This window comes from Gordionus sp. m RMFG-2023, chromosome 3 (genome assembly GCF_954871325.1).
Source record: "Gordionus sp. m RMFG-2023 chromosome 3, tfGorSpeb1-WG-v2, whole genome shotgun sequence".
NCBI lineage: Eukaryota > Metazoa > Nematomorpha > Gordioida > Chordodea > Parachordodidae > Gordionus > Gordionus sp. m RMFG-2023.
In genome coordinates this window covers 5935621-5950133 of record NC_088777.1, presented here as the reverse complement: position 1 = coordinate 5950133, position 14513 = coordinate 5935621, and the positions used below count along the sequence as shown (strand labels likewise).

General features: G+C 27.2%; 1 protein-coding gene across 2 annotated transcripts; it reads left to right on the top strand.

Moving 5' to 3' along the window:
• Nucleotides 1-4049: 4049 nt before the first annotated feature.
• LOC135926359 (uncharacterized) lies at nt 4050-14513 on the top strand. Of its 2 annotated transcripts, none has more exons than XM_065462207.1 (4): nt 4050-4187; nt 12003-12631; nt 12817-12936; nt 13847-14513. In XM_065462207.1, exons 1-4 carry the CDS (start codon nt 4133-4135, stop codon nt 14423-14425), a joined length of 1383 nt encoding a protein of 460 aa, XP_065318279.1. In that variant the 5' UTR covers nt 4050-4132; the 3' UTR covers nt 14426-14513. The 2 variants fall into 2 exon arrangements, with proteins under 2 accessions (XP_065318279.1, XP_065318280.1); XM_065462208.1 differs by lacking the exon at nt 4050-4187 and adding an exon at nt 6894-7039.

Sequence of the window (14513 nt, the reverse complement as noted above, 5' to 3'; positions counted from 1 at the left end):
CTGCCTTCCTTGTTAAAAGGGGTATGTCGAATATTAAGACATCCAATCATAGATATTTAATAAAAATAGCGTATATGGTACCGGACATATTCCCATTGAGATAGATTTACTTATCCATCATAAATTTTAGGTCTTATAAAATTTTTGTTTTCAGCGCACTCGAGCCGTTTCCAGCCCTAAATTTTTTAAGACCCATACTTTGTCCTAAATCTCGGAGAAATATTTCAATTATGGTTTTCCTTTTAACAAAAAAAGAAAAGAAGAGATTATTATTTATTTTTTCCAGGCTCATATTTGCCCCTCTATTTTTTCAGATTACTGTATTTTGGACCTGGATCCTAACCTTTAAACCGGTATTAACTGTTATTATTTGTCGATCCCTGAATCGTTAAAAGGTTCGCTAGCCGAACCTCTAAAAAAAGGTCAGTAAACCAGTTCAAACCAGGAGTCCAAACCGAACATTCAAAACGGTTATTATTTACTGAACCTGAACCGATATAAATTTTTTTATACCCGAACTTGAACTGAGCCTCTTTAATAAAAAAAAGGTCTACGAATATATTTGAATTTTGATATTCCTAACCCTATTAAAGCATATTAATATAAATCGATTTTGATTGACAGTAATCTCAACGAGTATTTTCAATATATATTTTGTATATTGATATTTGACCATGCCAACCACCCGGGTTAACGATACAATTTATTCCTACTCCTCTTTCCTTTCTTTCTTTCTTTCTTTCTTTCTTTCTTTCTTTCTTTCTTTCTTTCTTTCTTTCTTTCTTTTTTTCATGACAGAAGATAAAGAGAATATTGGAAATATTTTATATTTGCAGGGGTGACCAGGGCAAGTCGGCGCATTATCGTTTCAGCGGATTAGATTTAGAAACCGGACATGTTTAGAAATTTAAATTTAATTATGTATTAGTAATTGTATAGTATTTATATATTTGAGGCGAGAAATATTTCATACCCCTAAGCTATTTTAAAAAAATTTTTTATGATTAAAATGTGTCTTTTTTAGGTAAAAATCAGAATGTTTTTACAACAGGATATTTATTATGTGTAAAATATGAAGAGTTAAAAAAAAATACCCTCTTTTGGCATTTCAGAAAGTTTCATAATCATATACCATGTTTAAATATATTCTTAAAAGGTATTATAATTATATTAGTAACTAGGGGCTAATAGAATCAGGGCTAGTCGGATCAATCAAATTATGCTTACAAATATGATATATTATAATGCAATTCATATAACAATTTAAAATAAGTATTTATTGGCCAATATTATTAAAGATTTTACACATTTTTTTTTATAATTCAAATAATGTCATATTTCGTCATTTTTATATGAATTATTTTTTATGTAAATTGTATATATTTATATAAATAAATCATTGTCCACAAAAATAATGAAATAATAATATTAATTGTCCTATGGGAGACTTAATAAAATAATTGAATCTACAAGCCCTCGAATTTGGGACTTGTTGGGGACAAAAATTTACTTCTTACAAGAATCAAAAGGTTAGATTAGATGTTTAGGCTGTCTTACGTTATTGCGTAAGTTCTAATACAAAAATTATTTTATGGACCTAGATTTTGATAAAAATCACACCGACTAACCTGTTCTCCCCTAATATGTCTTAAAATGCTATTATTTTTTTGTGCTTAACATTTGCATTGAAATCTAACCGGTATTTAAAGGTTAAAACATACCGTTATTATTATTTCTCACGAAACCGAACCTTGACCGAACCGATTTTAGCGGTTAAGATCTATTGGTTTAAAATTTTTTTTTATTATCAATCAATTATTTTTGATTTGCATACTTAAGTTGCCTTTTTTTTTGACTCTGCCAGCTGGAGTTACACGAATTTTAGCGGGATGTATAGGAAATGTTCTCAGTCAAATAAATTTCTAACTAATAGACATAATTCGAGAACCCACCTAAGAGAACGACAGCCAGCTGGAGTTACACGAATTTTAGCGGTATGTATAGGAAATGTTCTCAGAGCCAAATAAATTTCTAACTAATGGATATAATTCGAGAACCCACCTAAGAGAACGACAGCCAGCTGGAAGGAAATGTTCTCAGAGCCAAATAAATTTCTAACTAATAGACATAATTCGAGAACCCACCTAAGAGAACGACAACCAGCTGGAGTTACACGAATTTTAGCGGTATGTATAGGATATGTTCTCGGAGCCAAATATTTCTAACTAATAGATATAATTCGAGAACCCACCTAAGAGAACGACAATCTTGAAGATAATTTTATTATACGACATTAATAAATCTTTTTACCTTTTTTTCTGAAAATGAAAGATTTATCTATAAATAAATTAAGGTTATAACTTGATCAAAAAAAAAAATCTGTGATCTTCAAATATTTTGTTCAAAAAACTTTATTTGTCATAATTTATTTTTTTTAAAAAAAATAAATGTTTTATTTAAAAATGGCTAACACAATATTATGGCCCAAATAAAAATGTTGGGCAAGGCCTTGATATTTTGCTCATAGATAGTAGAAATCAGAGGGCCGGGCTTAGGGCCGGTCCTGCAGGTTTCTGTTAGAAATAATTGGACATCTTTTAACGCAAATTTCAAGACAGGCGTGATATTATTTTGGCTAAAATTAATTAAAAATCGGCCAAAAATGGATCCGTTTATAATCAACACCAAAGCAAACGCGACAAAAAAAAATTGACAATTATAAAAAGGTGTGTCTAATGACGTTTTTTCTTCTTATATTTAATACGAAAATAAAAAATAATTTTTTTTTTCTTCTATTTACTATTTTTTTTTCTTCTATTTATTTTTATTTCATTTTAATCTAAAGATAAAATAAGGTTTTTAACCTCTAAAAGAAAAAAAAACATTTATTTTTTTATAACATTCCATTGATTTAAAAACAAAAAAAAAAGAATGCAAATTTTTTGGAAAGTAAAAAAAATAAATATTTGAATTAGTGAAAGCGAAGACTCTCAAAAATGGTTACTCGGTTATAACTTTTGTCATCATTACGGAGCGATATCATTTTTTTTAAATGGCAGTTTCTGTATGACCTGGACCAGGGTAACGTGGTTCTCGGTATTTACCAACCGTTTATAATTTTGTCTAAACGACTCGATTTGGGCCGATTTTTAAAAACGCTGAAGATTTTAGCTCATAGGATGGCACAAAGGTTAGGGCATCTATTAGCGAAATCTCGAGGTTTAAGCTTTTTTTCTAAGCTAAAATATTGAGTTTTCCGTTTTTATAAATCGGTTTAAATCGAGCCGTTTGATCAACGCTATCCGTTTGACCGCTAAAAAAGTTTCCTATTCCCATGATCAAGTAGAAAATCAGCTTATCATTGAGAAGCTAATCAATTTATTTCTGCTCACTTCCTTGAGTGACGCGAAAATTTTCGGGTTAAAAAAAACTAAATTTTAGTTTTAGCCGTATTTTTCTTCTTTCTATAAGTATGAAAATCCACTAAAATTGGGGGATAAAAAAAAAATAAATAGGCCTATTTACCCTTCTAACTGGATAGCGTTTATTAAATGGATCAATTTGTACTCAATATCTTTGTTAGAAATATATTGCCTAAGCCTCAAGAGATCTCTAATAGATGTCCTAACCTTAGTACCATACCAGCAGCGAGCAAAATCTTCAGGTCTGTATAATAATATTTTGGATAATCTCAAATCGTGCCATTTAACAACACTACAACGGTATTAACTTTATTAAACATAGAAATTTCTAAATTTTATGATTTTGTTTAATTTAAAAAAATTATTAAAATTAAATTAAGATAAATACGAAAAAAAAATATATAACAATAAAGGAAGGAGTAAGATTACATTACCGGTTAAAACACACAAAATAAAGATAACTTATTTTTAAAATTTCATCATCTTCCTATAAATCACGCACGTAGCATATTAAAAAGTCAGACATCGTAAGATATTATAATAATCTCTTTTATATATAAAAAAATAAAAATAAATAATTTAACCACAAATTTTAATAAATTTAAAATAATTATAACCTTGTTTTTGAATATTTAAATCTCTCTTCTTCGTAAAATTTAATTTTCGCTTTTCCTAAAATCTACTTTAAGTCTGCCAATGTGTGGTATTAAATGGTAACTATTCATCAAAATTCTTCCTCATCTAAGACTGTGTGTCATCTTTCAGGTTAAATATTAATGATACATTTTTTATATTTGATATTTTGTTTAAAAAATAATAATAACTAATGTCAAAGTTATGAATGAGTAATTAAGATAGGAATCCAATTTAATAGCTTAGAAATCAAAGCATACACATATATTTTGATTGAAAAAAAAATATTAAAATAAAAATTATGTTTCAAAAAAATTAATTACCATAATAAATTAAACCTTTGAAATTATCTATTTATTTTTATTTTATTTATTACAAAAAAAGAAATTTTATAAATTTTTCAAATTATTAAATATATTAGTCATAAAAAAAATAAAGAAACAATTTAATTTTATTCTATATACTTTGTCTATAAGTTATTTTTTATTGAATCATTGACAAAAAAGTGTCCTGAACAAAAAAGATCCGGACATGAGTAATCAACCCTAGGATTTGGAAAAATTTTAAATACTATTCTATTCATAATTTAAAATATTTTACTCTCCTTTTATAAAACATTTAAAAAAAATAATTTTCAGAAATTGGGGTATTTTTGCCCATTGTCTTTTTTTTTGTCCGGGGTAACTTTTGTCCATTGTCTTTTTTTTTGTCCAGGACATTTTTTCAAGAAGAGGTATTTTTTTTATCTATTGAGTACCCAATCCCACTTTCTCCATAACTATTAGATTTGAACGGGTAGATGTCAAACCCTAAAAGCCCGGGACTTCCAACCGTGGCGGGTTATTTGTGAAAACCAGTGCCCAAAAACCCCTCTCTCTTTTTTTAGAAAAAAAGAAGGATCTTCAGGGGCGATTCGAACCGGGCTTAAAAAAATAGGCTATGTCACAAGATTTTATGCCAAAATATAATTACCCCAAGCCTCTAAATTTTGACAATAAGTTGTCGAGCCTTTCTGGCAAACAGTGGGCCCAAAGCCCTGGAGCTAGAACAATTCAACTTTGAACTAAGGTCATGAGTTACCCCTCTTTTTTTTTTAATAATCGACAAAACCGAGCCTATTTAATAAACCCTCTCTCTGCACCGTCTCTCAATTCTATTAGGATGGGATGAGATTATTCTCTGGGGGAGAGTGGGCGGGTCAGCTAGACAAAACAATAAGCAAAAAAAAAATATAATAAATACAATATAGACATTTTTTTAAAAAATAACGTGGCTAAATTTTTGCTATATAAAATAAAAGATAATAATTTATTTAAGTATATTTTTTTTTTTAAATTAAGTTAATTGGAAATCCATCTACGTCAAAAGTTATGGTGTGATCTCTTCGAGAATGATGATGATGATCACAATTGATCTAATTGGTTCATCCAAAATGACACACCTCTTTCTTTAATTTTTTTTTAAAAATTATATTTTTTTTTGGCAATCGAGAAGGGGAAAAAAACAGAGATTTTAACAGGAGTCCAAATGATGTATTTTATTTTAATTTTTTTTAAAAAAATTAAATTTAATTTTGTATTATATTCGGCTAAATTCATTTATTTCGAATAAAACGATGTGACAAATGACGACCCTGTGTCAATGTCCTTAAGTAGACTTTTAGAGGGAGAAGAAAGGGTCTAATTCATCCCATTTTTGTAGTAAAGTGGGACCTTTACCATTTCACTTCAAAAACTAATATTGAATCAATTTATGGCCAAAGACCTTTACTTAATTCTCCTTTTGGTATCTTGTTCTTTAAAAATAAACTTTGAGGAATGCGAAAATAGCTATTTTCACACCCTTATATCAAAATAAATTTTATTCGCGTAATCTTATGTTGCTAAATTACAAACTAAAAAAAATACAGATCAGACATAAAAAACAGAAAAATAATAATACGATATTCGAAATCGATATTAAATAAATTGAAGGAGAAACATATAAAATTTATTGAGAACTTCCGCCACACCCTTTAACCAAAATTATACATTTGAGCTAATAAATAATAATAATACTTTGTATTTTAGATAATTTGAAAATGATTTATTTTATATATAGTATAAAAGTTATTTTTGTCTACCATTTGGAATTTTATTTTAATTATTTATATTTAAAATGAGTTCAATAAATATGATGACATAATCAGGATCTTGTGATTAACACTAATGGTGTGACATAGTTAAATATATATTATATTATACATTACAACAAAAAATAATTTGGATGATATATTATTGTCCAAAAAAAAATAAAATAAAATGAATTATAATTAAAAAAAAGAAGTAATTTTAAATAAAATAAAGGGGAAAAAAATATAAAAATTATTTTATTAAAATGGAAAAGAAATTAATAAAAAGAAAAACGTGTTTTATATTAATAATAATAAATATATTTAAAATAAAATAAAAAATATATATTTAAGGTGAGTTTACATACATCATTGAAAAGATACCAAACCAACATTTTTTTAAATTTTGGATATAATATTGTGAAATTAATATCGGAAATAGCTTTATACTTAATAATTACTTTTATTATCCCAAAAAATAACTTAATATTAATCATCATAAGTACAAATATATAATAATTAATTTTTCAAATTTTTTTTTTATAAAAATAAAAGAATTTTTAAATAATCTATCTTTTATAAATTTAAATATATTATTATATAACAGTTCCTCATTTCATCACCACCTTCATAATATATATATATAAAAATACTTTTTAAAATTAAATATTAAATTTTTATTTTCACTTTAAAAAAAATTAAAATTTGTTTTTGTAGTTTAATTTGTATAAAACGACAAATTTTAAATTTGATTCTTAATTTTCCATTGGTCAAATCATCATCATCATTACTTTACTTTTAAAAACAAAACAAAAAAATTACAATATAATGCTGTTAAATCTTATAGGAACAAGGACAAGACATAAGTTATCCGGTATAAACCATTGTATTATTTTTTTTTTCTTATTTAAAATTAAACAAAATTTAAATTAAAAAAAAATTAAATAATATATATTTTATTTATTTTTTTGATATAAGATATGATTTAAATAAAAGTATATTATTTATCTCTAAATTTTAAAGAAGGAAAGAAAAAAATTTTTTTTTTTTACCTGGTTGTTTTCAAACAAATTAAAAATTTAAACCGGGGAAAAATAACAAAAATTTAAAAAAAAAAAATTAAAATATTCTATTAAATTGGTTTTCTTTTTTGTTAATTGACAAATTACATTTTTTGGAATTAATTTTCCTACGGTATATTTTGTATATTGTTATTAATGTATTAAAAAAAATATATAACTGAACTTGAAAGAAAATGAAGATATTTTGAAGCCGTTTTATAAGTAAATCTAGTTCCAGAAAAATTACAATTCTCGAATTTTTCAAAATTTATGAGTAGGAAGTGGGGAATAAACTTATTTATTACCAAATATATATATAAATTAATTTTTGCCAAAGTTATAGTGAAAAAAAAATACTAGGCGGGGTCGGGTCAGGTCGGGCCTTTGAAATTTTTTTTTAAAATATATCTTAAATTTATCAATTTTATGTTGAATATTTTATGTAAAATAAGAATATTTGTTATTTATAGAAACTCTTATAACATATATCTTTTATTTTGGGTAATTATAATTTTTTTTAAAAAATTTCGGGCCGGGTTGGGTTTAAAAAATTAGACCCGATGCAGATCACTGGTTAATAACCGTTTTTTAAGCATCATTTATGAAATATTTTTTTTTGTATTTTTTTATTAATTCGTTCCAATTTCAAATGTTAAAAAAAAATATAAAAATAAATAGCTTACAAATTTATTATATTGTTAGGGGGGGGGGGTTAAGATGCTTAATTCCTTATTTTCTTAGACCTTTTCGGGTAGCGTTTGTTAAACGGCTCGAATTGGCACATTTTAAAATTCAGATTTATATTCAAAATAGTATATGGCCCAAGTCTCGAGATTTCGTTAATTAGATAATCCAGAAATTTTTGCCATATATGAAGCCAAATCTCCAGGATTACAATATTATTTTGGCTAACATATTTGGGTTGGCCGTTTTAAAAAAATATAGAACCTCTTAACAAGCATTCCAACTGACCTAATGGGCGCGAGAATGATTTTAAATCTTAAATTTTTTCTCTGTTTAAAAAAAAAATTAAACACGGAAACGCTCGAACAGTCCAAACGTTCCGATTGGTTTTGTTAAGCGTATCGGCTAATTTCTATATTTTATCCAGAAAAAATACATTACGAGAGCTTAAAAAAATTTGCTTCATACCTGGCCAAATTTCTCAGGCTTAATCAATATTTTTCCGGCTAAAATATTGAGTTAGGCGTTTTTAAAAATCGTTCCGAGCCGTTTAACAACACTAGTTCCAATTGGGCCGCTAGCGTTATTCATGTTTTTTTTTAAATTTTTTTGTATTTTTTTAAAAAAAGAGTTTCTAAAATATTTTTTATTAAGTTAAACTGTGATTCAATTAAATATATATATGTCGTATTGGGATATGAAATCCGCTCCGCTCCCCTCCCTTACTCTTCTGCCTTTGTTTCTTCCGAAAAATAAATGTCAGTATGTATAGAGTATATACCTTTATCTACCTTTATGTTAGAATTTTTGATTGTGACCCAACTCAAGGAAATTGGTGTTAAACAGCTGATTCATCATTAGTAGTGTTGTTAAACTCCTTTTTTTGAGCCGCTAATGACGGCAACTCTAAATTTAATCCAGAAAAAAAACTGCATAAGCATCCAGATTTCGCTGATAGATATCTAGACTTTTGTACCATCTATGAGCAAGATCTTCAGGCTTGCGTCATAATTTTCTAAATAAAATACTGAGTTAGCCGTTTTTAAAAATTGGCGCCGTTTAACAACACTCATCATTAGTAAAACAAAAACAAAAATTGTAAAAAAATTTTTTTTTAATTTTTCTATTTTGAGGTGATAAAATTTAAAATTGTCGCTCGGTAAACAACAAATTATCATGAACCTTTATATCTTTGCAAAACCTTTTTAGAACTATTTGAAGCGATACATTTTATAGCGGGGTTCAAAATTTCAAATCTCAAGGTAAATTCGGTTCAAAATTTTTTTGATAAGGAAAAATTCGTGCTCTTAGATAAAGCTATCCCCTGTTATCTCCCGTAGTCTATGCATCTTTGATAGTATATTTTAATATCAGATGTGTTAAATCACGTGATTTGGAAACATCTTGAGTGTATTTTGGATTAGTGACTTATATTTCCTATATTAATGGCAATATTATTTTTTTGAAATCATTTTTCTGAGCGCGATTTTTTTTAAATTCAAAAATCTGATTCCAACTGGCAAATATATTTCCAACATGTTCTGAATACCTACCCTATAAATTTCGGACAATTTTCCCGCCAACTTTTGAACTTAATATAATTTATATTTAGTTTTTTCATAGTTTTTTTTAAAAGAAAAAAAATATATATTATAAATGACTCAAATGTCAACGACAACATTGTATGCGCGATTCAGAAGATAGGTATTCTAATAGTGCGTACAAATTGAACGTTTCAAAGCAGCGTTTTAAAACGCATATCAATAATTTAAAATATAAAACGCAAACGTACTCAATTTAAACCAATGCACTTAAAATGCGTTTTTGCGTTTTGTAACGCAGCGTTGAAACGTTCAATTTGTGCGCACTCTAAGCATGATGAAATCCATTTCCGGTAAAATCGGATCTTTAAATTTAAGAAAAAAAACACCCTTCAAAAAATAAATTTTTGAACTTTTTAAACGCATCGTTTCTAAACGCAAATAATAGCATTTTATAAATGCACCACTATCTTTTAAATTGGACAGCATTTATTATTTTTTTGTTTTAGACGTTTCAATAAAAATAATAAAATTTAACGGTTCAATGTAGACATTAATTTAGGTTTACGTTTTTTTTTTTTAAATTTAGATTTTGAAACGCTGCATTTTAAACGTTCAATTTATGCGGACACTGTAACACATTCCCGCTAACATATAATACAAGATACCGCATAACTCGAACCAGGTTAACCAAGACCGATCCAAACCGAGTTAACCGAGACCAATTTTAGGACAACTCATTAAACGCGGGGTAAAATGGACCTGGGGCAGGTTCCGACCCCTCTTAGGAAAATCGGCTTCGATTAAGTTTCTGTTTACAAAATTCCCATTAAATGCATTTTAAAATTCTTTTTGAACCCAGATTCGGGTTCATATCCCTGATTTATATCACCATTTCTATATATTATATAATATAGATAATTATTTTTACACCAACACCTCTAGTTATTATTATTTTTATCCTCTGGCTAAAGAATATTCTATAAATTATGTTTAAATTAATATATATATCATTAACAAAAAAAAACACTAAATGATGAATATTTTTTCCTTTTCCCCAAATGGATGTCGAGATAACATAAAAAATCAAAAAAAAAATTAAATAAACCCAAATCAAAAATAAGGAGCCATATAAATACTTTTTCCCCTACCAAAAAAAAAGAAAGAAGTAAAACATTTAGGCCCGCGAAACAAAAACAAATTTTCTATCATTTTTACAAAAATCTAATTTACTCTTTAGGGCTTCTTTATATTTTATTTTTTTTTCTCTCTCGAAATGATATAGTTATAAACTATAGGAAAAAGAACTATTGATATTATATACATATACATCGAGTGATTATGAGACAAATCGAAAAAAAATTCTGATTGATTATTAAGCTTATTCATCTTTTCCATTTCATTTAATTTATCAATTATTACAGTTTATAACGCAAACTGTAATACACATCATTGGAATGTATTCAGGATTTGTTTTGTTTGAGATAGGTTCAAAAAAATAATAATTAGCTAAAAATTTCAGGGGGAGGTTCAATTCCAACCTGCCTCCAAAACGGGTCCCTTATAGTGTTTGTTGAATCACCTAATTTTGACCATCTATATTGTGTCAGTCAAGCCTTTTAGATTAAAAAAAAAATTGAATTAAGCTTCTAAGTTGAGTCTCAAACGTGAAGATTGCTTAGAATATTTCTGGATAAAAAAATATGGCTCAACTGTTTTATAGTTGACTAAAGATAGGTAGTTTAATAACACTAGTCCCTTATATAAGTCAAAAGTCAGGAGTTTATGTGTAAACATAACATAACATAACATTTTATTTTTTTATATTATATATATATATATTCTCATTTTTTAAATTTATAATATTTTAAATTTTTATAAATTAAAATTCACATAACTTTTAATTTAATATTTTAAAAAGAAAAACATTTGTCAAAAATGAATTACAATAATTTTTTTTTTCTCTTAAAAATGAATCGGCGGAAAATTCTTTTTATTTTTTTAATTTTTTGGAGACATTTAAAAATTTTAATAAATATTAAATAATAAGGGAAACAAATGGAAGAAAAATATTAAATAAAAAGAAAAAGGAAAAAAAAAGGAATAAGGAAGTTTAATGAATGAAGAGAAGAAAGTTAATAAAAAAAAATTTACAATAAAATTTTTTTAAAAATAGTTAGCATATTCAAATAATTATTTTAAAAAAGTATAGTTTAGAGGATATACATTTTTAAAAATAAATTAATATATCACAATTTAATGACAATTCCATGAAAAAATAATGATTTAAAAATAAAATTTATTTTAAAATTTTTTCCGAAAATGAAACAACTAGTCAAAAAAAAATTTTTTTTAATTCATTTTTAAATATTTTTATCCAAATATATTTCGGGGACTCAGACTTAGGTGACAATTCAATAAATTTTTTTTTATAAACAATTTCCATGAATTTTTTAATTTAAATTATTTTTATAAATATTTGAGTAAAAGCTTCTTTTTTTTTATATTAAAAAAAATTTTTTTAAAAATAAAAAAAATATGATTTTTATAGGTAGCGGAGTGGACACCAAGAACCATAATTTCTGTTGGATCCTGAATTATTATCTGTTAGCCGGAAACATTTTGGCCATATACACCTCGGCCCTGAGTATACAACTAGATCCCAAGGATAAAAATGACAAAGATAACGATAAATATGACGAATACGCGGGAAAATCGGGGGAAAGTATCGATAAAACCATTTTAAACATGGATCGCCCCCAAAATCTAAAGATTATGGGCGATACCGTGCGATATAACTTTCTTGAAGGTGAGCTACCCTACAAAAATAATCCCACTTTATACCCTGGCCAGTCGGATCGATTTGCCAAAGTTAATGGGCACTACGATAACAAATTGACCGAAGAAGTTCCCGCCGTTATTAGAAAGAAGAGACGATCGGGCCCTAAAAAAATAGATCCACTCGATGCGCTACCCTCCAGCGCCGACGACACCTTGTGCGGTCTCAATAACATGGTATTTCAGTTGAAAAGTGATGACAAGTTTGTGGCGACTGCGGAAGATAAGAACGAAGGAACGGATAGATTATCAAAAATGATACACAAGTTGGACACCCTATCCAAAATTAGGGACCGATTATTGGTTTCAAAGGAAAAATCGAAGGCGCTCCTACAAAAAATGGTTTATATTTTTTTTTTGGGAGGAAAATATTTTTGTTGCGTCAGTTGTAAAAATTACTTCATTTTTTAAAAGGAAAGAAAGAAAGAAAGAAAGAAAGAAAGAAAGAAAGAAAGAAAGAAAGAAAGAAAGAAAGAAAGAAAGAAAGAACAATATTATATTATATTATTATTTATATTTAATTATAGGTGGAAACGGAAAATATCTATTTGTCAGTTTGGAAATTGATTCTGCAATCGCCGATAAATAACGACGAAGCGAGAAAAATATGCGATTCGGAGAAACTGGCCGCATCGAAAAACCTTAAAGTAAAAGATGATAAAAACCCTCGTATTTTGATTTATTTAATGTTTATGGAATACGTAAACAATTTGAAAACCCTGATTTGACCGGAAATTTTGGATCTAAATTCCTAGACTATTTTTTTTTGCTCTGGCTCTAAATTCCAGACACCGTCAAATCAAAAATTTATGTTAAGTATTAGAAGATATAAGATAAATCCACATGCTTCTCAAAAGGCAAGATGTGCACACGTTGGAAATAGTGTTATTACTCATGCACAAAGGTTTGGGTCATCTAAAAATATTGAGTTAACCGTTTTCAAATCGAACCGTTTAACAACACCAGTTGGAATACATTTTAGGTCAAATTAGACTTTTTCAAATTTATAAAAAAAAAATTCGCCTAACACTAAATGATTATTCAAAATTGTAAGACATATCGAATCAACTAACGCAATTTATATACATTCCTTCCAAACACGGCATATTAAAGTTTTACCATATATATTTTATATGTCGTATTGTTCGGAATCTCTCAATTTTAAATCATTTGGGCGATTTTTAGATTTTTTAGAAATCTGATATTTACAGGAATCGTATTTCAGCATGTATAGAATAGAGTCACCCAAACAGTAAAATTTTAAACAATTTTGCCATGAACTTTAGAACTACTCCTAATTTATATTAATTTTTTATATGCATTTTTCTTATAAATTAAAAAAAAAAAATACTAAAATATTTATGGCTGAAATTGGCTATAATTTAAATACTCAACACATGATAGATTCCGGTTAAATCGCATTTCCTAGGTAAAGGATTTAAAATAGAGAGATTCCGAATCCTCACAGATTCCATATCCCAATATACGACTTATATATATACAATTTACTTTATTATTTTATCCGTAATTTACTACAAAAAAATAAAAACAAACAAGGCCAAGCAAGATTATTTATTGTCGAAAATCAAATTCTTAAATTCGGTGCAAAAAATTTTCGGGGAGATAAAAAAGGATTCAATGCTTCACCATGACATATTATACATTGATCAAATGCAGGATATAAACATTCAAAATACGCTCATCCTATGCAATTTCAAAATATTTCTCAAAATTTTTCGCATATACAATGAGAAAAATTCGCCCACGATAGCGGGCGATGTTTTCGATGATTCGAATCGTCCAAATAATAATCATAATCATGATATTCGAGGGGGTCCGAATTTGATTCACGATATCCTTTTTTTGTTATACAACTGTGATACGTCTAAATACAATTTAAATATCAATACAAAAAGAGCCACCACCAATCTAAACAAGAATAATGATAGAAATGATCTAATCAACACTAGCATATCGAACTTGATGGTGTTCCCTTTAAAGGAGAGAAGTCAAAGAATGATAAGAGACGTTTTGATAATCGATGCCTACGTTAATAGTTTAGAACATTTATCGGATGTGGTAAATGGCATGATCGAAACTCAATTTTTATTGACGAATTACGTCAAACGTCAATAAAAAAGCGATTTTAAATCGTAAGTCACATGTCGATCATTATTATTTTATATATTAAAATGACAAAAATATGCATCTTCGCCAGCATTCT